Genomic DNA, 24,039 nt, shown 5'->3' with positions numbered 1-24,039 from the left:
TGAAAGCCGCTCTGAGACTCCAAGTGAAGGGCGGGGTATAAATCAAATCTCTTCTTCTCTTCTTCTACCTTCCCATTGAAGTGGTACCTATTGATCTACTTGCAATGTCTTGCTTTCGAACTGCTAGGCTGGCAGAAGCTGGGGCCAGAGATGGGAGTTCACTCTGTCATGCGGCACACTCGGGTCTCGAACTGCTGAACTACCGACCTTCCAGTCTGCAGCTAAGCGTCTTGACCTCGATTCCCAGAGAGGCTTCTAGGCACAGTTGAAGAAGACCTGAGGTACCATTCCTAGATGGTGGCCCTCCATGGGCAGTAGGTTCAGGACTTACAAAAGGAAATACTACTTTACGACAGACCGTGATTAAAATGTGGAATTTGCTGCCAGAAGATGTAGTGATGGCCACAGGAATAAACAGCTTTAAAAGGGGATTGGGCAGATTCATGGAGGATAAGTCTAGCCCTCGTGACTGAGGGGAACCTCCACATCTGGATCCCAGAGCCAGGAGGCAACATCAGGGGACGTCCTCGGCCTCTCTGCCCTGTTGCCGGCTGTCCAGAGGAACTGGTTGGCCACTGTGTGGGACAGGATGCTGGACTAGATGGTCCCTCACTGGTCTGATCCTGCAGGGCCCTTCTTATGTCCTTGTAAGGACAGAAGGCTGGGGTACAGATTTTGTAATATATAATATATATATAAAATGAAGTGAGAAGACTGGCTTCTTCAGGCCCCGCCAGAGTCATCGAGATCTGGGGAATTCTGTACCCACTTCTCCCCCATCTTGGCGGCGCTGGCCCTAATATAGGCAGGGATTCCAAGAGGAGAACCGGCTGAGACCAGCAGCAGTTTGGTGGCTTCCACGATCCCGGTTTCAAGAAAACAAAACCTTCAAAAGCAGGCTCCGTGTGAAAGCAAACCTGTTTTGAGCTCACGGGAAACCATTAAGCAAACCTGCTTTTCTGCTGACTCCTATCCACTCTTGGAACGCATCACGCTTGCTTGAAAACCAAACATGAAAGGGGGGGGGGAATCGAACCAAATGAATTTTGGGCGTCCCCTGCGCTGCAAAAGAGCCAGCGACGCTGCGAGTCAGCTCAAATCTAAAAACTAGATTTGAAAGAAAAGCACGAATTAGCTTAGCGGTTTTAGGGGTCCCCCCCATTCTTTTGCTGCCGTCGGCGGAAACCCGTGTGGGCCCCTCCTCGGCTGCTTGATGGATGGATGGGACCCGCTCGAGGGAAATGGTGGGGCCTGCAAAGAATTAGCAGAGTTATTTTCCCGGGCCGGCAACCAAGCCTCAGGCGGTACTTACAGGGAAATGGATTAGGGGCACCGTCAGCACCACGGCCAGGAGGATGCCTATTTTGACAGTCGTGATGAGGGTGTCGTGGGGCAGGTATCGGCTGTATCCTTGCAGCAATTCGGAATCCACGTGGTCTGAAAACAAAAAAACAGTGTATATTTCCCTCCCAAAAAAGTTACTAGAATTATCAGAGAGCCACCCCTACGCTCATTGCCTGTTTTGTGCGGGGAACTTTTGGGGCATCCTGGACTTCTTTGTCATTTTTATCAGAGGTTCCAGAGCGAGGAGAAAACACAGGCAAGATTGGACAGGCTTTCCCGAAAGGTGGTTTTTCTGGTGATGGGCAACTGCAGGGAAATATTTGATACATTCAGGGAGTCTTGGGTCTAAAAGAAGAAGAAGAAGAAGAAGAAGAAGAAGAAGAAGAAGAAGAAGAAGAAGAGGAGGAGGAGGAGGAGGAGGAGGGAAAAATGGATTTATACCCCCCCCCTCACTCAAGAGTCTCAGAGTGGCTTACAGTCTCCTTCCCTTCCTCTACCCACAATAGGCACCCAGTGAGGTAAGTGGGGTTGAGAGAGCGGTCTGAGAACTGCTCTTGAGAGAACAGCTCCAAGAGAACTTGTGACTGACCCCGGGTCAGCCAGCAGCTGCATGCGGAGGAGTGGGGAATCAAACCTAGCTCTCCCAGATTAGAGTCCGCACTCCTAACCACAACACTAAACTGGCTCTCAAACTAGCAGGACAGAAAAGTTAAACCCTGAGGCTTTACGTAAGTCCAGCGTCATGTTTAAACTGGTCAATGACCAGAGCGACAGCCACCAGGGTGACAGAGCTCTCTGGTGTGGCAATGAAGCATGTAAGCATACTTCGAATAGGCTGGCCTGTTTGAAGCCACATGGATGAATTCTTCTCTCCTCCCCCCCACGCCATCAATCACGAAAATACACACCTGGAACCCCGGGGCGGGGTGGGGTGGAATTAACACTGTTTGTGCTAGGTGGCCATTGGGGAGCCTTAGGAAACCTAGGCATGCTTTTTTTGTGCCCATTGCACTTTACCCCCCTCCCCCGGTGTCTGCAGTCTCCATCCCCTACAGGACTTCCTGCCAGAAACCATATGAACTGATAAATCTGGAGGGGATACACCAACACAACAAAAAGGTCAGTCAAGTGTTTTTATAATGTGGGCAGGGCCAGATAAGATCTCTGCCCAACAGGGCTTCTGATTGGCTGTGCAGAGATTTGGAGGGGGGGAAAAACCTGCTTTGGCAGCCACTGACACCACAGCTGGAGGATATGCTTGTGACTGACACGTTGGAAGGCTTACTATTGGAGTTATGCATAACTGCAATCCCTGACATATTGTGACTTGCTCTGACTCCTGTGGCAACCATTTTGTGGTTGGCCCTGCCTCCCGTGGCAACCATTTTGTGGTTGGCCCCGCCTCCCGTGGCAACCATTTTGTGACTGGCTCCACCTCCTCGTGTCATACTTCCACAGGTGTCCGCGGCTTCAAAAACATCAATGACCTCTGCTATAGGGCAGTAATATTTTTTTCAAAATGCCCTCTGATGGCACAGTGGGCTAAATGGTGGCCACGAGGGCCTGATGAAAGGAAACGGGCACAGAGATGGGTGTCACCTTTGAAAATTCGCAGCTTCGCATCTGACGGCCTTGCTTTCCCTCCTCTGCCTCCCAAACCCCAAGGCCATTTGAAAGCAGAGATGGAGAAAAGCCTCTGTGTGGATGCAGCCTAGGCATGTATGCAGGGGATGCAGGTGGAGCCTTAGTGATGGAGGGTCTATATCCAGATCACTTCCTCTCCATAAATACTCTCCCCCTCGCCTCCAGAGATCCCTCTCATTTCGCCATATTTCCTACTATGCTGTCATTGCATAACTTAGTGAAAATTCATCGGGCACATCTGGGGGTCACAAAAATGACCGACATGTGAGAAAACAGCACAAATACTTGGGAAACAGGAAATCTATAGCAGGGGGGTGCGGTCGGTTTCCAAGAAGTAGGAATTAAGGCGCTTTCCACAGGACAGCAATCTGGATATAACATGGCTGTTGCTGATACATCCAGAACAAAAAGATACACGGTAGACTGATCAGCTTTTGGAAGATCCACAGGGATGTGCATCCCCTACGACCAAGGTCTCAAATGTGATGCCCATGGACACCACAGTGCCTTTCGACCCCTTTCCCAGCACCCGCCGAGTGTTTTTAGAAAGTGGGTGGTACCCAGTGGGGCTTTTGCCCAGCAAGGCTTTGGATTGGCTGAGCGGATCTTTAAAAACACTGCTTTCGGCAGCAGTTGCCCCCACAGCGCGGGAATCTTCACGGTGTGATTGAAACGAAGCTGCGTCGGCCGTTTTGTGATTGGCCCCGCCTCCCGCGACAGCCTTTTCCGGGCAGTCATTTTGTGCTGCGCCCACCCCATTGCCTCAGAGTTCCAAATGGGCCCATGGGCTCGAAAAGGTTGGGACCCCCTGCCCTAGGGCAACTTGGATGATTTGAAAACAAACGTTTAAGCTAGGGGACAGTCACACATTTAAGGCGTTATGAAACGCGCACGACGCAATCGTGTTCCCAGGGGGCTAAAAATTAATCCACAGTTCTGGAAGGAAGTGTTGAGAGAAACATTTCTCTTTGACATATATGCATTGTACCAGGAATTGAAAGTATAATAATATGAGGAAGGGAGGGGAGGGGAGGGGGGGGAGCAATGCAGGGCTGAAAAGCATTCTCCGACAAAGAAAACCACGCAGCATTATTTTGCAAACGGGGGGGGGGAGAGGCGAGCAAAAATGAACACTCGCACGACCAACAACTGGCTTCTAATCTACAGGACATCAACTGACCTTAAGTGACAACCTTAAGCGGGTCACCCACCAGCTTTCTGCAGTATTTTGATGGACCTTGAAAAAGAAGAAAGCCACCAAGGTGTAAGGAGTGCAGAGACCTGGCCCAAGGGAAAGCAAGCCTGCAGGGATTCACACAAGCACCGTAACGGACTCGTTAGGGGGAGCTTTAATGCCACAAACAGCTGCGATTGAGACATGCTGGGGAAACATACATCTCCAGGAGGATGCGGTGTTCGATAGCCAGTTTGGATGGATTTGAAATAACGGTGACTGTCACTTGGAAAACATGGTTGTGTTAATCCACTTTCAGGGGGAATACAGGTTTCCCATCCATATATATTATACGGCAATGTACTGCCAGATAAGAAAAAAATGTTTGCCTAAAATGAAGTTAGGATGGATTTGCATGACATTTATTTTCAGACATCCCCCCCCCCCAGCTCAAATTGAAACATTTGTGGATTGCAGGCCAACCTGCGTAGACAAAGTCACCTGAACGTGTGGAGCTAGGGTTGTCAGGTCCTTACTGTGTTCCGGCAGGGGGCTCCAGTCTTCTTGGAGTCTTCTGGCGCACAGTGATGACGTCACCCGGAGGTAATGTCATCACGCTGGGCACATTGCGTGGGGGACACTCTAGCATTTGGGGAAAACTCTATGGTCACCATAGAGTCCCCCCCCCAAAAAAATGCTAGCGCGTCCCCTATGCGACGTGCCCTGTGCAATGATGTCACCCACGCCCGGCAGCTCGGGCCTTGCTTAGCTGTTTCAAGGAATTGCAACTTCTTCTGTAAAATTAATTTCCCTATGAATTTTGCATGGTTTTCCACAATATCTAAATAAGTGTAGTAATGATAGTAATAATAATCATAATAAATAATGATTTGTAAGAATGACCCAAAAGAAGGACCAACCCGTTGCTGTCTTTGCAGCCCCAGGAAGATCAACAAAATCAGGAACGCCGGGCAACTGGTATTCAAAAGTGTGGGTCACGGAGGAATGCAGGGCCAACCAATTTTTTTAAGAAGGGATGAATGCCTTGGAATTACACTCACCGTAAAAAGTCAGATATCCAAACAGCGCAGACAAAAGGTACACTAAAAAGCTCAGACCGATTCCAGTGTTGGCGACCTTCAGCATCCTGCTTTTGGACGGACTGCAAAAACACAGAACACGAACGCGGCTTCGCTGAAGACTTTAGAAGGAGTCGGAGGGATGTCATAGCAGGCCTAACTGCAGCGACTCACAAAAGCTCATACTCTACCACAAACTTCGTTAGTCTTTCAGGTGCTACTGGACCCTTGCTCTTTTCTACTGCTACAGACAGACTAACATGGCTACTCACCTTGGAAGTGAGCCTTGACTCACGAAAGCTCCTCCCCTGCCAAAAATTTTGTTAGCCTTTAGGGTGCTCCTGGACTCTTGCTCCTTTTCTACTGCTACAGACAGACGAACACAGCTACCCTCCCGTAACTGAATTAGAGACAGTCCAGTTCCATTGATGTTGTGGGAGTTGCACATCCCCCCCCCGAACCTCATGTGAGTTTGCAGCTGCCATATGATCCAGCTCGCAGGATTACACCACTCACAGCCACAGGGGCTTTCAGAATTTTGAAAACTGCATAATGCTGAGTGGGTTCCTCTGATAAACCTGCAGCTGACTTGCTCTAGAAAAGCGCTTATGCAAAGGGTGACAATGCTCAGTAGGCTAGAGAAACCACCTCCTCGTTATTCAGCATATTCACAACCGATGCTAAACGAAACAGAAATCAGATCTCCCTGCTGTGTTACGCTTTGAAAACCGTACGCCCTCGCCCAGTCCGTTTACCTCTGCAGCTCACAGTAAATGGGTAACACTGACGTGTGGCACAAAAAAGAGAAAGCCATGATCGGGATCACGTATGCGCTCTGGGGGGGAAAGAGAGAAAGAAAGGACATGCTTGAAACCGTGTCTGTGATCTCTGATGTTTAGTTCTATCCGGGGCTCTTTTTGTAGCAGGAACTCCTGTGCATATTAGGCCACACACTCCTAATGTAGCCAATCCTCCAAGAGCTTACAGAGCTCTTCTTACAGGAGCTACTGTAAGCTCTTGGAGGATTGGCTACATTAGGGGTGTGTCACTTAATATGCAAATGAGTACCTGCTACAAAAAGAGCCCTGCATGGACCTGCCCCAGATCTCCCCCTCAAGAGCTGGACCACGTCAGACTTTCAGATCTCGACTCCCCCACTAGTGCCGGCCGCTTCTGAGAGTTTAAAAGGGTTAATGAATGCTGCTGCTCCGCAACCATTCAAAGAAATGCATTTTGAACAACAGTGGTTTACTCTCAAAGCAAAGTTCCATCTTTACGATGGAAAGATAAAGCACTACCAGACCTGTCGCACCAGCACAAAACGTTATGGGACCTTTATATCATGGACAAAATCACTGACTACATATCACCTCTTACCTCCCAATCATCTTCATCAGGGGTCATTTCCTGCAGGAGCGCGCACAGGAGCGGAGCTCCGGCAGTAAAGAGCCCAAGGGGTGGGCACATGCAACAAGCCCCACCCCCTGCTCCCAGCAGCCCTCAGTCGGAGCAAGAAGCAGCCAGGTATGCTGCAGAGCCCCCCCCCCAGCTCAAAACAGTCCAGTGGCACCTTTAAGACCAAGTTTTATTCAGGTACAAGCTCTCCCTCCTCTGTGAGGGCAAATCTGCATGTTCCCCCCCCCCCCTTCCTCTGCAGGGCAAAACTTGTCGTTCCCCCCCCCCCCCATAGCTAGCAATCCAAAACAATCCAGTGGAGCCTAAGCGGTGGGTGTTGCCTTCTGATACACTTCCGGTGATGTCAGGGGGTGTGGCATATGCAAATAAGTTATGCTAATGAGTTATGATAATGAGCTCCTGCACCTCTTTTTCTACGAAATGACCCCTGATCTTCATCTAACTTTGTGGCGACTTGGTTCCCCATTATGGGATACCTAGCAGAACATGGTGATGTGCCTGCTGTAATTGATACTCTTTGTTTGTGGTAAATCTTGAAAGATATTTAGGTACCTTGAGTATACAGTTCAACATGGTGAAAATAGGGCAAATATGATTTACTTACTGCATGTTGTATATTTCCACATTAGCATTTATATGCTCTGGCTAACTTACAGATTATAGACCTATCTTTGTTATTGTGCTATATAACATTGTACCATCTTGTTATGTTTTTTTTCTTTTTCGAGATCATGAGATCATCTCTTTTTTTATCATGAGAAGGGAGGGCAGGAAGGGTTGCCCCAGTGCTTAGTTCTTGTGGCCCTTTCTTACACGCCCAGGGAAATGCTAATCGCCACTTTGGGGTCAGGAAGCAATTTTTCTCCAGGCCGGTTTGGCCGGGGATCCTGGAGGTTTTTTGCCCTCTTCTGGGCATGGAGCAGGGGTCACTGAGGGTGTGTAGGGGGATGTATTTGTGAATTTCCTGCCTTGTGCAGGGGGTTGGACTAGATGACCCTGGAGGTCCCTTCCAACTTTTTTTAAAAATTAGTATTTTATTGCATTTTCTCATAGAATCATAGAATCATATTCTATGAAAAAATGCAATAAAATATAAAAAAATTTATAAAGCAAAGGGGTTTAAACCCTTCTGTTATCTGTCCAGTAAGATCACCTCTCTCAATCAAATCAAGCCTGAACTCTCTCTAGAAGCTAAAACTGCTAAACTGAGGCTATTGTGGTTTGGTCACATTATGAGAACTCAAGACACCCTGGAAAAGACAATAATGCTAGGCAAGTTTGAAGGCGGCAGGAAAAGAGGCCCAACTTGAGGAGGATGGACTCCATCCAGGAAGCCACGGCCTTCAGTTTGCAAGAGGTGACATTTTGGAGGTCATTAATTCATAGTTGGAAGAGACTTGACAGGCCTGAAACACTCACAGACGCAAGATTACCTCCTTAGAAAAGCTGAAGAGTCTTGCTTTACAACCTTCAGTAGAATTCGAAACCTATGTAAAGCAAACGACAAAATGTAACAGGAACGCAGTGTATCTCATTTGCTTGCATCACATTCTATTTAAAACGGCTATTTCCAAGCCCTGCAAGTGACTATAACAAAGCCTGCTCGTGCAACAGCACATCCTGTTTCAGTTAGTGTAGTGTAGTCGTTAAAGCACTGGACCCCAAATGCGTAGACTCGAGTTCAAATCCCCACTGAGCCGGTAACCTCACTGACTAACAGAATGGGGGGGGGGGGGGGGGGGGGGGCTTTTGAGAGTCAAAGTTGACATCAGATCTGACATAAGGAGCACCAGGATGAGTTCCCTCCCACCACTGCATAATTCTGCAACCCTCATTAGACAGCTGCGTGGCTCCAAGACAGCTTCAACCCGGAATGTTCATGCAACACAATGCCGTGGCCAGAACACTGACTGGAGTGGGTCAGAGGGACCACACCACTCCACTCACGGTCCATCTATGCTGGCTCCCAGTTTGCACCTGGGCACATATCCAGGTGCTGGTATTGACCCTTAAAGACCTACATGGATTGGGGCCAGCATACCTGAAGGACTGCCTTCTCTTATAGGAACCTGCCTGACTACTCTGGGTCATCCGCATTCAGAGGCAGTCAACTTCTGAATCCCAGTGCCAGGAGGCAACATCAGGGGAAGGTCTCAGCCTCTATGTCCTGCTGTTGGCCCTCTGAATCAACTGGTGAGACAGGATGCTGGACTACATGGACCACTGCTCTGATCCAGCAGGGCTCTTCTTATGCTCTTATGAAGGCCTCGGCCTCTATGCCTTGTTGTTGGCCCTCCAGAGGATGCTGGACTAGATGGACCGCTGGTCTGATCCCGCAGGGCTCTTCTGATGTTCTTATGAAGGCCTCGGCCTCTCTGCCCTGTTGTTGGCCCTCCAGAGGAACTGGTTGGCCACTGTGTGAGACAGGATGCTGGACTAGATGGACCGCTGGTCTGATCCCGCAGGGCTCTTCTGATGTTCTTATGAAGGCCTCGGCCTCTCTGCCCTGTTGTTGGCCCTCCAGAGGAACTGGTTGGCCACTGTGTGAGACAGGATGCTGGACTAGATGGACCACTGGTCTGATCCACCAGGCCTCTTCTGATGTTCTTATGTTCTTCTCATTGGAGTAGGATTGCGAAGTCAAAATATCTCTTTACCGGGGGACTCCTGCGCCGCGGCTGGAGAACATAGAGTTTTCCCTCGGATGACTGTGGCCCCACCCCGAGCGTGCCCGGCGTGGTCACGTCACTTCTGGGTGACGCGCATGTCGGGATGGGGCTCCCCCTGGGGCCCGATCCGCCGCCGGCGGGGAACGGGCCTCTGGGGCGGGACTTGGGAAGCCTACGTTGGAGATGCCTCGGGTCCTCCCGCCACCTATGCCTAGACAGATGGCAACCTGAGAAAGGGCCTCCTTTGTTGTGGCGCCCAGACTTTGGAACTTCCTCCCCTGGGAGATCAGCCCCTTCCACTTCTCCCCAGGGAGATTGTCTGTCTCCCTCTATAGCGGTCTTCTAACAGCAGGTTTAGGCTTTTTTTGGTTTTGCTTGGCATTCCCTCACTGACTCTCATTAGTCCTCCTCCGTGTGTGTGTGCTTATGTGGTATTTTTTTTGGTTCGTTTTAAACATTTGATACATATTTGTATTTCAAATGCTTTTCAATGTTTTAATCCTTTGTTTTAACGTTTCATCGCTTGCCACTTTGGGGACCTTGGATTGGATGGAAAGGCAGGGCAGAAATGTTTAAAATAAAATAAGTAAGTAAAAGTTCAGACTCATTAAAAACCGTCTAATCACTCAGCTGCAGGAGGCCATGAGGTAGTTAGCGCTTCTGAGATGAATAAGCACTAACAGGTAAGACTATAAACGCTCAGGAAGGATTTCAAAATACTTTACCTACCTAGCCCTGACCTGGATAGCCTAGGCAAGCCCAATCTTGTCAGATCTTGGAAGCGAAGCAGGGCCGGCCCCAGAAAGTACTTGGAAGGGAGACATCCAAGGAATACCAGGGGCTGGGCCGCAGAGGCAGGCAATAGTAAGACACCTCTCTGAAATGTCCAAGCCCCACTAGGGGTCGCCAGAAGTCAACTATGACTTCCAGGCATACATAACACACAATATACTCACAAAGATATAATAATTTACCTACCTGGAAGAACTCCACAGCAACGTTTTGTGGGAGAGGGCAAGGAATGGACCACTTTTTAACGATGACCTGGAGAGAGAAGGTATCGTGAATGATTTGCAAGCGAGACTGAGCAGCGCGTGCCACACTTATTCCAAACGTCTGTCCCTTGCTAGAAACTGCAGCAAAAGAACGGAAAATGGCTTGCGCAGAGAGCATCTCTTCCCGAGCAATGGAGTTCTCATAATGCTTTTGAACAGGGACTGGTAAGGAACGGCCAGTGTGTTGCCATGGGGACAGTGCTGGACTCGGACTGGGGTGACTTGGGATCAAATTCCCACTTTTAGAACAGTCACAACCGGGGGTCATTTCCTGCAGGAGCGCACAGGAGCGGAGCTCCGGCAGTAAAGAGCCCAGGGGGCGGGAACATGCAACAAGCCCCACCCCCTGCTCCCAGCAGCCCTCAGTCAGAGCAAGAAGCAGCCAGGTAAGTTGCCGAGCCCTCCCCAACCCAAAACAGTCCAGTGGCACCTTTAAGACCAAGTTTTATTCAGGTACAAGCTCTCCCTCCTCTGCGAGGACATATCTGCATGTTCCCCCCCCCCAGTAGCTAGCAATGCAAAACAGTCCAGAGGAGCCTGAACGGTTGGTGTTGCCTTCTAACACGCTTCCGGTGATGTCAGGGGGTGTGGCATATGCAAATAAAGTTCTGCTAATGAGTGATGCTAATGAGCTCCTGCACCTCTTTTTCTACAAAATGACCCCTGGTCACAACAGTCCTTTTCAGACACTGCAGTGACTCACAAGGGCTTCTTCTTTTCTAGTTGTACCTGAGCACTCCACTGGAGCGCTGGGCGTTTCAGATTGGACCGAAGAAGATCCAGGGGCCAAGGAAACATTTTACATCTTGATGGGTTGCCAACGTTGGATCACAAGAACATTTGACCCTACTTATTCCATGGGTGAACATCTCAGTGTCCATTCTGTGTATGATTAGTTATATGTATGTCTTTGTTAAATTGATGGAGTGCTCAGTTTGAATAATACCACTGAGGAAGACCTGGTAACAAAACGTATTTGGCATTGGTTCCTGCACATGTACTTTTAAACTTGGATTTATGTAAACGGACATTTGTCTTTATATTGGGATTAGGTATTTATATGCTAAACCACAGGATTGTTGTTTTTAAAGGATATTTTAGCATAGAATCATAGAGTTGGAAGGGAACTCCAGGGTCAATCTAGTCCAGCCCCCTGCACAATGCAGGAAATTCACAAATACCTCCCCCCACACACACCCAGTGACCCCTGTTCCACACCCAGAAGATGACAAAAAACCTCCAGGATCTCCAGTCAAACTGGCTTGGAGGAAAATGGCTTCCTGACCCCAATCAGCATTTCCCTGGGCGTGTAAGAAAGGGCCATGAGAACTAAGCACTGAGGCAACCCTTCCTGCCCTCCCTCTCATGATCTGCCTAAATTCAAAGAATCAGCATTGCTGTCAGATGGCCATCTAGCACTTCTGAATGTATTACTAAATTATATACAATATTTCGTACATTTGCATGATGAGCATAGTTATTTTTTTCTTTTTCTTTGTTCCAACCCTTTTGGTTACTTTCTCGTGCAGGGTGGTGTTTTTCTCCCCTTTTTCGGTTGTACTCATTACAGTGACTCATACCATGGGCCTACCGATTGCATGCTATGGAAGACTGCAGTAACCAGCGACCCTCTCGACATCTGTGGTTGCCATACTGCATGAACAGGGGTGGTGTGTGTATTCACTATGTGCCTGGGTACACGTGGATGCAAACAAAGCTACCACAACGGTCGGAAAGGCGGTGAATAGTGTGTGTGCCTGTGATACGGGTTTGGTGGGCTCCCGGCAGACATCGCAGTAGTTCTGAAAATGCTTCCTCTTTCAGCTTAAAATCTTTCACATGTGGGGGTAAAAAGCAAGGACAGAACTGCCATGTATGCTACCCAGAGAGAAGAAGGATTGGATTTATACCCCGCCCTTCACTACCCGAAGGAGTCTCAGAGCAGGTTACAATCTCCTTTCCCTTCCCCTCTCCATAGCAGACACCCTGTGAGGTCGGTGGGGCTGAGAGAGCTCTCTCAAGAACTGTCCTTGAGAGAAAAGCTCTGCGAGAACTTGTGACTGACCCAAGGTCACACCACCAGCTGTATGTGGAGGCATGGGGAACCAAACCGAGTTCTCACCAAACTGGTGAGAGGAAGGGTTGAATGTGGGAAGACAAACAATCAAGTAATTCTGGTCTCAGGTACTCAAAGAGATCAAGCTAATGACCCTGTGTGATTTTCGGGAAACCCCGGAACTTATTCTCCTAAACCTCTGGGAGGATTCAAATGTACCTAAAATACGACAGAATTTAATTATGACCTTGATCACCGCGGCAAAAACTGTTATAGCCACGAAGTAGAAGGACGCAAGCCCCCACGGTGCAGCAATGGCATCTGAAAATTTTGGATTACTTTATCCTAGATAAAATTACGGATGCAATTTCAGAAAGGCAATCGAATTCGGTAAGACGCACTAGTCTCCTCAAGAAATGGGTGCCTTTTATGGAGTATAAGCTTCAAGCCTCCAATAAAGCAAGTAGTATACAAGACATAGACAACTGCATGTCGTTACTAGCTATCCACTGAGCCTTGAGTTGGTGCTACATGCAATTCGAACATGACCTTGCATTTGTGATGTTTGACACTGATCTGGTTTTTATTGTTGTCACTGTTACCATGTTTCATACTGTTATTGTGCTTCTGCTAATATATATATGTGTTAAAAAGGTAAAGGTAAAGGTTCCCTTGCTCGAAAGCCAGTCGAGTCCGACTCTAGGGTTGCGGTGCTCATCTCCGTTTCAAAGCCAAAGAGCCAGCGCTGTCCAAAGACGTTTCCGTGGTCATGTGGCCGGCATGACTAAACACCAAGGCGTACGGAACGCTGTTACCTTCCCACCAAAGTGGTCCCTATTTATCTACTTGCAATTTCTTGCTTTCGAACTGCTAGGTTGGCAGGAGCTGGAACTAGAGACGGGAGCTCACTCCGTCTTGCGGCACCCGGGTCTTGAACTGCTGAACTACTGACGTTCCACAGCCTGCAGTTCAGCGTCTTAACCACTTGAGCCACCGCAGCTCTATGTTACCCTATGTTATATTGTATGAGGAACATCGCCTGAATCCTCCTGTTTCCTATTGTTAGATATTCAATAAAAGTTATTCAAAACCAAAAAAAGAAAAAAAAGAAAGAAGACAAACAGAAAAGAAAGATAAGCCTTCTTCAGGTGTTACTTCCCCTCTTCAAGACTGTCCCGGAGAGCGATCAGCTTCCCAACCCCAGTTCCATCAACGTGAGCAGAAGACAACGCAGTAAAGGATGGTAGCAAGAATAATCACTGTGGGAAACGCACTGCAGTGGACTACAATCCTTCCCCCCCCGTTAATTATTTTTATTGGTTTTATCCATCCCTTTTACAATCCATATTATTTAGCATCTTACAGTTTTTTCCTCCTCATTTGACTTCATTTCTGACATGGAATCTAATATGTACAACATTCCCTCCCTTCTCCCTTCCCTATCTTCGTGTAGTCCTTAGTCTTTTCTCTCCAGCCATGGGCGCAAAGTCAGAATCTTCCACTGAATGTCTTCCCTTCCCTCCTTGGATATCCACTCCAGATAGGTCTTCCATCTTTTCCAAATTTCAGTGGATTTCCCTTCCCACGATGACTCCTTGCGCAGGGCTGCCACCATGTCTGACTGTATAAAATCAAACAGATAGCTGTGCCAGATTTCCGCTGTCCACTTACTTTTATCCTTCCAGCCCAAAGCTATAGTTGCTTTCCCCGCCAATATCATGGCCTTAACTAGGGCTTGGTCTTCCTTATCCAAACTCGAGTTTCCCATTGTGCTTGTCAGCATTAAGTTGAAATCTATATTTAAATTTATTTTAGCTACCTTCCTTATAAATTTAATCATTTCTAACCAGAATGTCCTTACTTCACTGCACTCCCACCACATATGTGCAAACCAGCCTTTAGATTGCCTACATTCCCCATTCCCCTAGCTTGATATTCTTATTCTTTGTAATATCAGTATTCAAGTCTCCTGTTGTAATTAGTTTACCTTCTGAGAAGGTTTGGCTCTTCTGTAGTGGACTACAATCCTGTTCCATTATAATGATGCTAGGGCTGGCAACTGGCAGTGAGACTTACCGACAGTGGTGGCCCTCGTCAGCTACGTAATGACATCAGTGGCGGTGTGCTGATGTTACTCCCCGTGCACCCGGAAGTGATGTCAGTGCATCACTGGGGGAGTTTTGTTGAAATGCTGCAGTGTCCCTGGCGACGTGCTGATGTCACTTTTGGGCACACAGGAAGTGACATCAGCACACCGGGATGCTGTTGACACACCCCCTTCCCCATTCATGCCATATCTGCTCCTACCAGATGGGTGAGCCAGCGGGGAAATGGCAGCCCAAAATGGTGCCCTCTGGGACTGTTCCCTTCTACAGACTATTCCCTTCTGTTGTAGTGGTTAGGAGCATGAAATCTAACCTGGGAGAACCCGGTCTGATTCACCACTCCTCCACATGCAGCTGCCGGGGTGACCTTGGGACAGTCACAAGTTCTCTCGAAGCTGTTCTCTCACTGAGCATTTCTCGAAAGAGCTCTCTCAACCCCACCTACCTCAAAGCCACTATCTGTTGTGGGGAGGGAAAGGGAAAGGAGATTGTAAGCCGCTCTGAGACTCCTTCGGGTAGTGAAGGGTGGGGTATAAATCCAATCTCTTCTTCTCTTCTTCTTCTACTAAAGTTCTAACCTCATTATTATATTATTTTCCATAATGCTGGCGGGAGGTCATGGATTAAAAGTTAACAACCTGACAGCACTCTGTTTGAGGAAATGATTGACTGGATCCATACCGATTGCCAAACCGTGCTGTTCACTCCCGCAGTGTCACTAAAAGATCCGGGCTCACTCGAGAACACTTCTAAGTGCAGGGGAACACATTATTGCAAGCAATCAGTGGCCAAGGGAGGATATGGTGATCTCTCTGGCCCAAGCCAGATTTCTTTTGTTGTTGTTGTTCAGTTGCACAGTTGAGTCCGACTCTTTGTCACCCCATGGACCACATCACGCCAGGCCCTCCTGTGTTCTGTCGTGCTCCAGAGTTTGCTTAATTTCATGTTCGTTGCCTCGAAAACACTGTCTAACCATCTCATCCTTTGCCGTCCCCTTCTTCTTTGACCTTCCGTCTTTCCCAGCATCAGGGTCTTCTCCAGTGAGTGCTCCCTTCTCATTGGGTGGCCAAAGTATTTGAGCTTCAGTTTCATTATCTGGCCTTCCAGGGAACAGTCAGGGTTGATTTCTTTTAGGATTGACTGATTTGATTCTTGCAGTCCAGGGGACTCACAAGTCTTCTCCAGCACCATAATTCAAAGGAATCTATTCTTCGGCGCTCGGCCTTTCAGATTTCTTTAGCCAATTTTATTACGTTTCTTTTTCTCTCGGGCAAAAATAAGAACCGAAAGTTTGCCCTCGATGCCAACGGTAGAAAATAACAGTCAGTGCAAACTATTGCTTCCATGTGTCCAGTAAAGATTTTGGATCTGGATTAAATTTAAGAGTATCTGCTTGAGACGGCTGTCTGTGCAGTAGCTGGCACAGGGATTATCGCAATGCGGCATCTGGCCAGCTTCGAAAGGAAACGATTCGCTCAGGGACCCAAGCTGTGCTCAAAACACCTCCCGGAATTTCAGTGCGGCAAATGGGGATATGGTATTCTTACACAGAAGATTTCTTTTTCTCCTCCTTGGTTGTTATTTTTGGAAAGCGACATTTCTTTTAATATAAAAGGATACATTATTTATATGACACACACACGCATATATTTTTTTCTTTGCTCCTAACTTGGGAGGGAGAGAAAGAGAGAGAAATTCGAGTTCAGTACCAGCTTAGACACCAATGAGATTTTCGGGGTATGAACTTTGGAGAGTCCAAGTTCTCTTCTAGCTGTTTCTACTGCAGACCAACACACCTGCCCTCTACCAATTTATTTTGTGTATTTCTCTGCTCTCAGATGGATCCCACTCAAATTACTAACCAGATGAAGGCTGCCGGCTACAGGGTGCAAAATACCTGGAGATTTTGGGGGTGGAGCCTGAGGAGGCGGAGCCTGAGGAGGGGAGGGCCTTCAGTGGGGTATAACGCCATAGAGTCCACTTCCCAAAGCGGCCATTTTCTCCCAGTGGACTGATCTCTCCCGCCTGGAGATCAGTTGTAATCCCGGGAGATCTCCAGCCACCACCGGGAGGTTGTCAAAACTACACCGTGAGGAATGACGAAAATTGCAATTTGTATGGACAACTAAATCTATATGATGCAATTAATATCTCAACTTCTGTGTATCAAAAATTCAACCGCCTTTTAGTGTCCCTTACAAACTGTTGATATGGTCACATTCATTCGTTCGGCAAGTGAACGACATGTATTCCAACCATCAAGTGTCCTTGCTGTGATTTGACCTTGCTGAAAACCGGAAGCGACGGAGGTTGTCAGCCGACTTATCTTCTGTGCTTACACAAGGCTCACAAATATGACTCCAACGGGCCAGCTATAATGCCTGTTTTGCCAGCTTCTTTGTGGGAAATCGTGAAATACAAGCTTCAAGGATTCATCCGATTAAGGGTGGGTGGTCGATCCGAGGTTTCCAAAACTGCAATAAGTGCCAAAACTTTTCTTGTCAGTGCCACCAAGGGATTACCTCAACATCTTGTACCACTGGGAGGATGGCAACCCCAAACCAGGTCCACACCCACTCAGCTCCACCGACGGTACCATGTCTGCTGGGTTCCAGCCACACAGGCGATTAAAGGTACCAGAACTTGCTTCAACTTCATAAGAAAACTCCTCCTTTTTCCCCTCAATCATTGAGCTGGCCAGCTTGGCTCAATGGAGCTGGACATGGTCTGATCCAGCAGGGCTCTTCTTATATTCTTATGAAGGCCTCGGCCTCTCTGCCCTGTTGTTGGCCCTCCAGAGGAACTGGTTGGCTCCTATGTGAGACAGGATGCTGGACTGGATGGAGCACTGGTCTGATCCAGCAGGGCTCTTCTTATATTCTTATGAAGGCCTCGGCCTCTCTGCCCTGTTGTCAGCCCTCCAGAGGAACTGGTTGGCCCCTATGTGAGACAGGAGGCTGGACTGGATGGACTACTGGTCTGATCCAGCGGGGCTCTTCTGATGTTCTTTTCAGCAGAAGGCCTCGGCCTCTCTGCCCTGTTGCTGGCCCTCCAGAGGAACTCGCTGGCCACTGTGTGAGACAGGATGCTGGACTAGATGGACCCTCACTGGTCTGATCCAGCAGGGCTCTTCTTATATTCTGATGAAGGCCTCAGCCTCTCTGCCCTGTTGTTGGCCCTCCAGAGGAACTGGTTGGCCACTGTGTGAGACAGGAGGCTGGACTGGATGGACTACTGGTCTGATCCAGCGGGGCTCTTCTGATGTTCTTTTCAGCAGAAGGCCTCGGCCTCTCTGCCCTGTTGCTGGCCCTCCAGAGGAACTCGCTGGCCACTGTGTGAGACAGGATGCTGGACTAGATGGACCCTCACTGGTCTGATCCAGCAGGGCTCTTCTTATGTTCTTACTGAAGCAAGGGAATTCACCTACAAGGAGGCCGGGCTGCTTCCCTTCACAGCAGGCTGCAGAAGATAAGCATCACCCAGGTCTTCATGGAAATATTTTGGCCGCTCCCAACAGACAACACCTCCCCCAGCCCCAGCAGCTTTGAAGTCTTGATTTTATCACACAGTTCAGTTCCTTAATGGCTTGTCTTGATGGCCTCTCTGCTGAGTCACCTTTATACGATTTTAATCTTTTCTTTCTTTCCCCCCCCTTTTTAAAGAGAAGAAACACAAAACGGGCACATACCTCCAACACCCTGCCTGCAAGTCAATGCAAGCCGAGGCATCCAAAATAAGGGCTTTGAACTTCAGCAAAATGATTCTGCCAAGGTAGTAGGGGTGGGGCGGGGCAAATCAACACCTCCCCGATACGAGTAACAATTATTTCATTTGTTTACTTCCTTTTTTTTTAACATTCCCAGGCAGAGTCACAACTGGTCGGGAGGGGCAAAATAAAACACCCAATTAAACATATTTTTTAAAAAATAATCACGTATCTCCACAGTTTTCTGTGCCTATTTGAGATGAAATACCTTGGAACGTTCAAATAAACAATTACAATTGTTTTTTTTTAAAAAAAGAATTATTAGTAGTACTTACACAGGGCGGTTAGTGTATGAGATGCCTCGTTAGAAGAAGAAGAAGAGATTGGATTTATACCCTGCCCTTCACTTGGAGTCTCAGAGCGGCTTACAAACTCCTTTCTCTTCCCCTCCCCACAACAGACACCCAGTGAGGTAAGTGGGGCTGAGAGAGCGGTCTGAGAACTGCTCTTGAGAGAACAGCTCCGAGAGAACTTGTGACTTACCCCAGGTCACATCAGCAGGTGCGAGTGGAGGAGTGGGGAATCAAACCCGGTTCTCCCAGATTAGAGTCTGCACACTTAACCACGACACCAAACTGGCTCTCGTTAGTGTGCTGATGCTCAACTGAAGCCATTAAAAGGGGAGTACGAATATTTCGTTTTCAGATGTTACTGCTGTGAGGCTTTTGGTTTCGGGTGTTTTCGCCGCTGGCGCTCTGAACCCGCTGGCTCTTTTCCTGCATTTATTCACCGTTTATATGTCAGATTCGCAAATCAACATTAAAAATGGAGATAGCTGCAGAGGAGTAGCCGTGCTGGTCTGCAGTAAAACAGTCAGGTCCCGGTCAGTGTTCCCCCTAAGCTGAGTTAGTGTGAGCTCACAGTTTTTAAGCCTCCAGCTCACATATTTTTGTACTAGCTCAGGAAGGGATGGCTCCAGAGCCAACTAACTTATGCAGTAGCCAAACTGCTCGCTCACAACTTTAATGCCAGCAGCTCACAAAGTAGAATTTTTGCTCACAAGACTCCACAGCTTAGAGGGAGCGTTGACCCCAGTCCAGTAGCGCTTTAGAGACCAAGGAGGTATTTGAGGTATTGTATGAATGGGAATATAAAGATTTCTTTCTTTCTTTCTGATTATTCATATTTTTCTGGTTTTACAGATTTTTCTCCTAAGTAAGATTTTATTAGGATGTGATGAAAGCCTACTAAATGTAGGACTTTGTCTTGTAGGTTAGATTTTTTTTTTGTAGCTGATGCTAGCAGACAAGAAAACAACATTCTTTTGGTATAGAAGATAGGTACAGAGTTCACGGTTTTTAGTTGTTTACGGTAAAACTCTGCAGTGTCTGGGTCAAAAAGGATTTTAGCTTCACATCGGAGAAAAACACCTTTGTTTGGGTATGAAGAATCCTTGGCTAATACTATTCAGGTTAGGTCAAATAAACATTTTAAGATATCATGTAGGCACGCCTTTCTCTATACTTGACCAATGAGTGAACTATTACTCAAATGATGCACTGTCCTTTGTAGCCAATTCTAAATTCTGAATGTTGTTGTAAATGTTTATTTGTAGATAGAATCCTGTTCAGAAGAAGGAACGTCGGAACGATACAGGACATTCCGGAGCACATCGTTAACATCATTTGCTTCATTAAAAACCACTTCTGTTTATTTGAAACTGACTATTTGTGTAAAAAAAAGCGTATCATTTTAACTTATTTGAACAGCATATCTTTTCTGATATTTGCAGTACTGTATTATTTAGTTTAGCGCACTTATCACCGTAATAATACTTGTGTAGTGTAATATCCATCCATATACTGTGTACCATGCTCTGTTTCATGACTATGTCATTTCAAGTATAAAATTTCATGTATTTCCTGACTGTTCAGAAAGCAGTCAATTTTTGATAGGGTAAGTTCGGCCTGTTTTCAGGTGTTTGAATTGCAATTAAAATCAATGAACATTCCTCTTCATTTTGACTTCTCTTTTTGATTGGGAATCTATTTGTATAACAGTATGAGCGTTTGAGAGCGAAAGCACCCTTTATCGATGCTTTGACTCTCAAAAGCTCATACTCTAAGCGGCTACTGGATTTGAATCCAGCTATTAAAATGAAGTGAATTTGACAGCAAATAAATCAGCATGCAGACACAGGAGGTGGTGCAAAAACATAGAATCACAGGTTCAATTCGCTCAAGGGGAAAGTGATTTTTTTTGAGTTGACAAACTAGGGGTGAGGCATTCAAAATCATCTGTAATTTTGAAATCCCCCCCCCCTTCCCAAAAACCACAAGGTTGTGCAATAAGCTAGACTCCTCAGCAGGTGGTATTTACTCTCATCTTCCGCCTTGGGCAAGATACCCCAAAGGAGTGTGCGTAAATGGCCATTTGCATCATGGGTGTTGTTGACTTTAGAAGAATCCCAAAACAGCGGGGGCAACCTGGTTGACCTTTGCACTCTCAGGGCCACACAGCTGCACCAATTACAGTTAAGGGAAGGCGGCTCTTCTCACCTCATCTTGCACGTAGGAACTGATTTCATCAAAAAGTTAAGTATGGGGGGAGGTTTTAATATGGGGGTGGGGAGTACACTAAAGCAGATTTGCTGCCTCGGGAGGTGGTGAGCTCCCCCTCCCTGGTAGTCTTCAAGCAGTGGCTGGACAAACACCTGCCAGATGCTCTAGGTAGATGTTGCATTGAGCAGGGGGTCGGACTAGATGGCTTGTATGGCCCTTTACAACCTACCTCACAGGGTGTCTGTTCCCCCCCCCCATTTTTTTTTATTTTTTATAGTCAAACAAACAAAAACAAGACAAACACAGGGCTTTTTTTGTAGAAAAAGCCCAGCAGGAACTCATTAGCATAATAGGCCACACCCAACAGCAGAAAGTATTAGCCTGTTAGGCCACACCCCTGACATCACAGCTTATTTGCATATTAGGTCACACACCCCATGTTGCCACACCCATCTTTTGCTTCTTATTCTATTTACTTTGTTGTCAAAACCCAGGGCTTTTTTTGTAGCAGGAACTTATTTGCATTAGGCCACACAAACCAATGTAGCCAATCCTAATGAGTTTCTGCTGTTAGGTGTGGCCTATTATGCTAATGAATTCCTGCGGGGCGTGGCCAACTCAGGAGCCAGCCGGAACTCCGTTCCTGTGCGTTCCTGCCCAAAAATAGCCCTGGACAAACATAAATACATACAATTTTGCGGGGTTTCATATACATCTTTGTTACATCCAGCATGTTACCTCGTACACTATCTGTTTACATATTGTCCACTTTTATCACCATATGTTTTTGTACAGATATTTTGCTTTAAAGTTGAAAATGTTTTTTACAGTTTTTCCCCAATACAGTTATATGTCGATATTATGTCTTTATTAGAGTCTTCCGACCATTTGTCAAATCTTGCCCACGTATTTTCAAAGTTTCCTTCATCGTGTCCTCTAAGAATTAAAGTCAGCTTATCCATCTCAGCTGTTTCCAGTATTTTATTTATTAGGGTGTCTGTTGTGTTTTGTAAGCCGCTCTGAAACTCTGAGTGAAGGGCGGGGTATAAATCCAATCTCCTCCTCCTCCTATGATTCTTAAAAGGTAAAGGTAAAGGTTCCCTTGCTCGAAAGCCAGTCGAGTCCAACTCTAGGGTTGCGGTGCTCATCTCCATTTCAAAGCCGAAGAGCCAGTGCTGTCCGAAGACGTTTCCGTGGTCATGTGGCTGGCATGACTAAACACCAAGGCGCACGAAACGCTGTTACCTTCCCACTGAAGTGGTACCTATTTATCTACTTGCAATTTCTTGCTTTCAAACTGCTAGGTTGGCAGGAGCTGGAACTAGAGACGGGAGCTCACTCCGTCATGCGGTGCACCCGGGTCTCGAACTGCTGAACTACTGACCTTCCACAGCCTGCAGTCCAGCGTCTTAACCACTTGAGCCACTGCAGCTCCTATGATTCTTATATGTGCACAAAAGAAGAAATCTAAGGCAACAGGGGCAAAGTCAGCAATTCACTCCGGAGATTGCTCCATCCTTTTCAACAGAAGCAAATTCCTGTGCAGACAGGGAAACTCTCGAGTGCCTCAGAGCTCCCGTATTTGCAAGAAATTGCCAAACCTCTCTGGACAGATAGCCACAGTCATTTTTATTATTTTTAATTGTGTGTGTTTACTCCATACATTTTAATCCTTCTTTCAAGGAGCTGAAGGCAACACCTCCTTACGGGGAAACACTAGAATTTGGGGCTTTTCAGTTTAGAATAAAGATGATGGGGTGGGACAGAGAACATGAGAGGTTTGGAAAGTTGCGGATGGGGTGGGAAAAGTAGATGCAGAGAAGTTTTTCTTCTCCCTTTCCCTTCACAGTTTGGGTATCCAGTGAAGCTGAAGGGCACTAGATTCAGCACAGAGAAAAGGAAATACTCCTTTACTCAAAAGGAATTAGCCTGTGGAACTCACTGCCACAGGGTGTAGAAATGGCCAAATTGGGGGGGGGGGGAACCATGGGATTAAAATGTCTTCAATGAAGCCTCCGGGTTCAGAGGCAGTAATCTGGGAGGGCAGCAAGGGAGGAAGGCTCTGGGTCTCCCTGCAATGCCTGTAGGTGTTTGGGGAGGGGAGCTGAGTGCCCCCTGGACACAAAAAAGATGCCGGATTAGACCAATCATTGCTCTGATCCAGCACAGCTGTACATAAGAACGTAAGAACATAAGAGACGCCAATGTTGGATCAGGCCAAAGGCCCATCTAGTCCAACACTCTGTCACACAGTGGCCAAAAATACCAGGTGCCATCAGGAGGTCCACCAGTGGGGCCAGGACATTAGAAGCCCTCCCACTGTTGCCCCCCCCAAGCACCAAGAAGACAGAGCATCCCTTGCCCCAGAGCCCCTATCTCTACCTTGTGGCTAATAGCCACTGATGGACCTCTGCTCCATATCTATATATCTAATTCCGAACTGTGCCCCTGTGTGCGGATACTTATTTCCGGAGACAGACAGCACATAGAGGGAAAAGAGATTATCCTGCACACGTGAGCCACTCGCCAGGTGTGCAGGAAAATCTAAAAGTTTAAAAAAAACATAAGGCGAAGGTTACAAATGGCGAAAATGTAGAACAGTGTTAACAGCGCCTGCGCAGAGAACGCACATACTAAGCCGGGAGAATGTGCTGGAGAGCCCTAGGGAAGCTGCCGCCGCTGCCGTTTGGAACGCCAGAAGAAGTAGTTGGCTGCCTCGAGGACAACTGCCATGGCTGCCAGTGCTCTACGTACAAGATACTCTGGGAGCTGCCGCTCGTTTCACCCCCTCCGCCGACTGATGCCTGCCGGCCTTTACCTCACCCGGCGAGGGAAGGGAGGGAAGGAGGTGTGTCAGCCAAGCTGGGCCGTGCCCTGTCCCCTCAGCCAATGCCTGAAACAATGAAGTGGTGCCCCTCCAGCTGTCCCCACTGCTGCCTCTTTCTATCGCCGCTGCTGCTGCCGCTGCCTCAGCCTGCTCCTCTGGGCGCTCGGTGGGGAGCAGCCACGGCACTACAGCAGCGACAGAACGACAGAGTGCATCGGCCTGGCCAGAGGGAGTGGGAGGGGAGAGAAAGGGAAGGATGCTTAGACTCCCGGGGGGGGGAAGCAAATGAGGGGGAAAGTCCCTTCCCTGCAAGTTTCTCCCTTCCCTAACAGGCAACAGGGCAGCCCCCCCCCACTCCCCAACAGTTTCCAACACAGCAGTGTCCTCCTCCCGTGGCTCCTCC

General features: G+C 47.7%; 1 protein-coding gene across 1 annotated transcript in view; it reads right to left on the bottom strand.

Moving 5' to 3' along the window:
- Positions 1-24,039, bottom strand: part of SLC38A6 (solute carrier family 38 member 6) — a 99,035-nt gene that overhangs the window by 6,775 nt on the left and 68,221 nt on the right. Inside the window, exons 9-13 of the mRNA XM_015422018.1 lie at positions 10,305-10,370; positions 8,091-8,144; positions 5,997-6,076; positions 5,224-5,324; positions 1,313-1,437 (exon numbers count right to left, since the gene is read on the bottom strand). Coding sequence (XP_015277504.1) covers positions 1,313-1,437; positions 5,224-5,324; positions 5,997-6,076; positions 8,091-8,144; positions 10,305-10,370 — 426 coding nt within the window. The remainder of the gene's footprint in view (positions 1-1,312; positions 1,438-5,223; positions 5,325-5,996; positions 6,077-8,090; positions 8,145-10,304; positions 10,371-24,039) is intronic.

This window comes from Gekko japonicus, unplaced genomic scaffold, assembly GCF_001447785.1.
Source record: "Gekko japonicus isolate JY-2015 unplaced genomic scaffold, Gekko_japonicus_V1.1 scaffold166, whole genome shotgun sequence".
Taxonomy (NCBI): domain Eukaryota; kingdom Metazoa; phylum Chordata; class Lepidosauria; order Squamata; family Gekkonidae; genus Gekko; species Gekko japonicus.
Note: the sequence above shows the minus strand (reverse complement) of the source record. Positions and strands in the feature narration are given on the sequence as shown.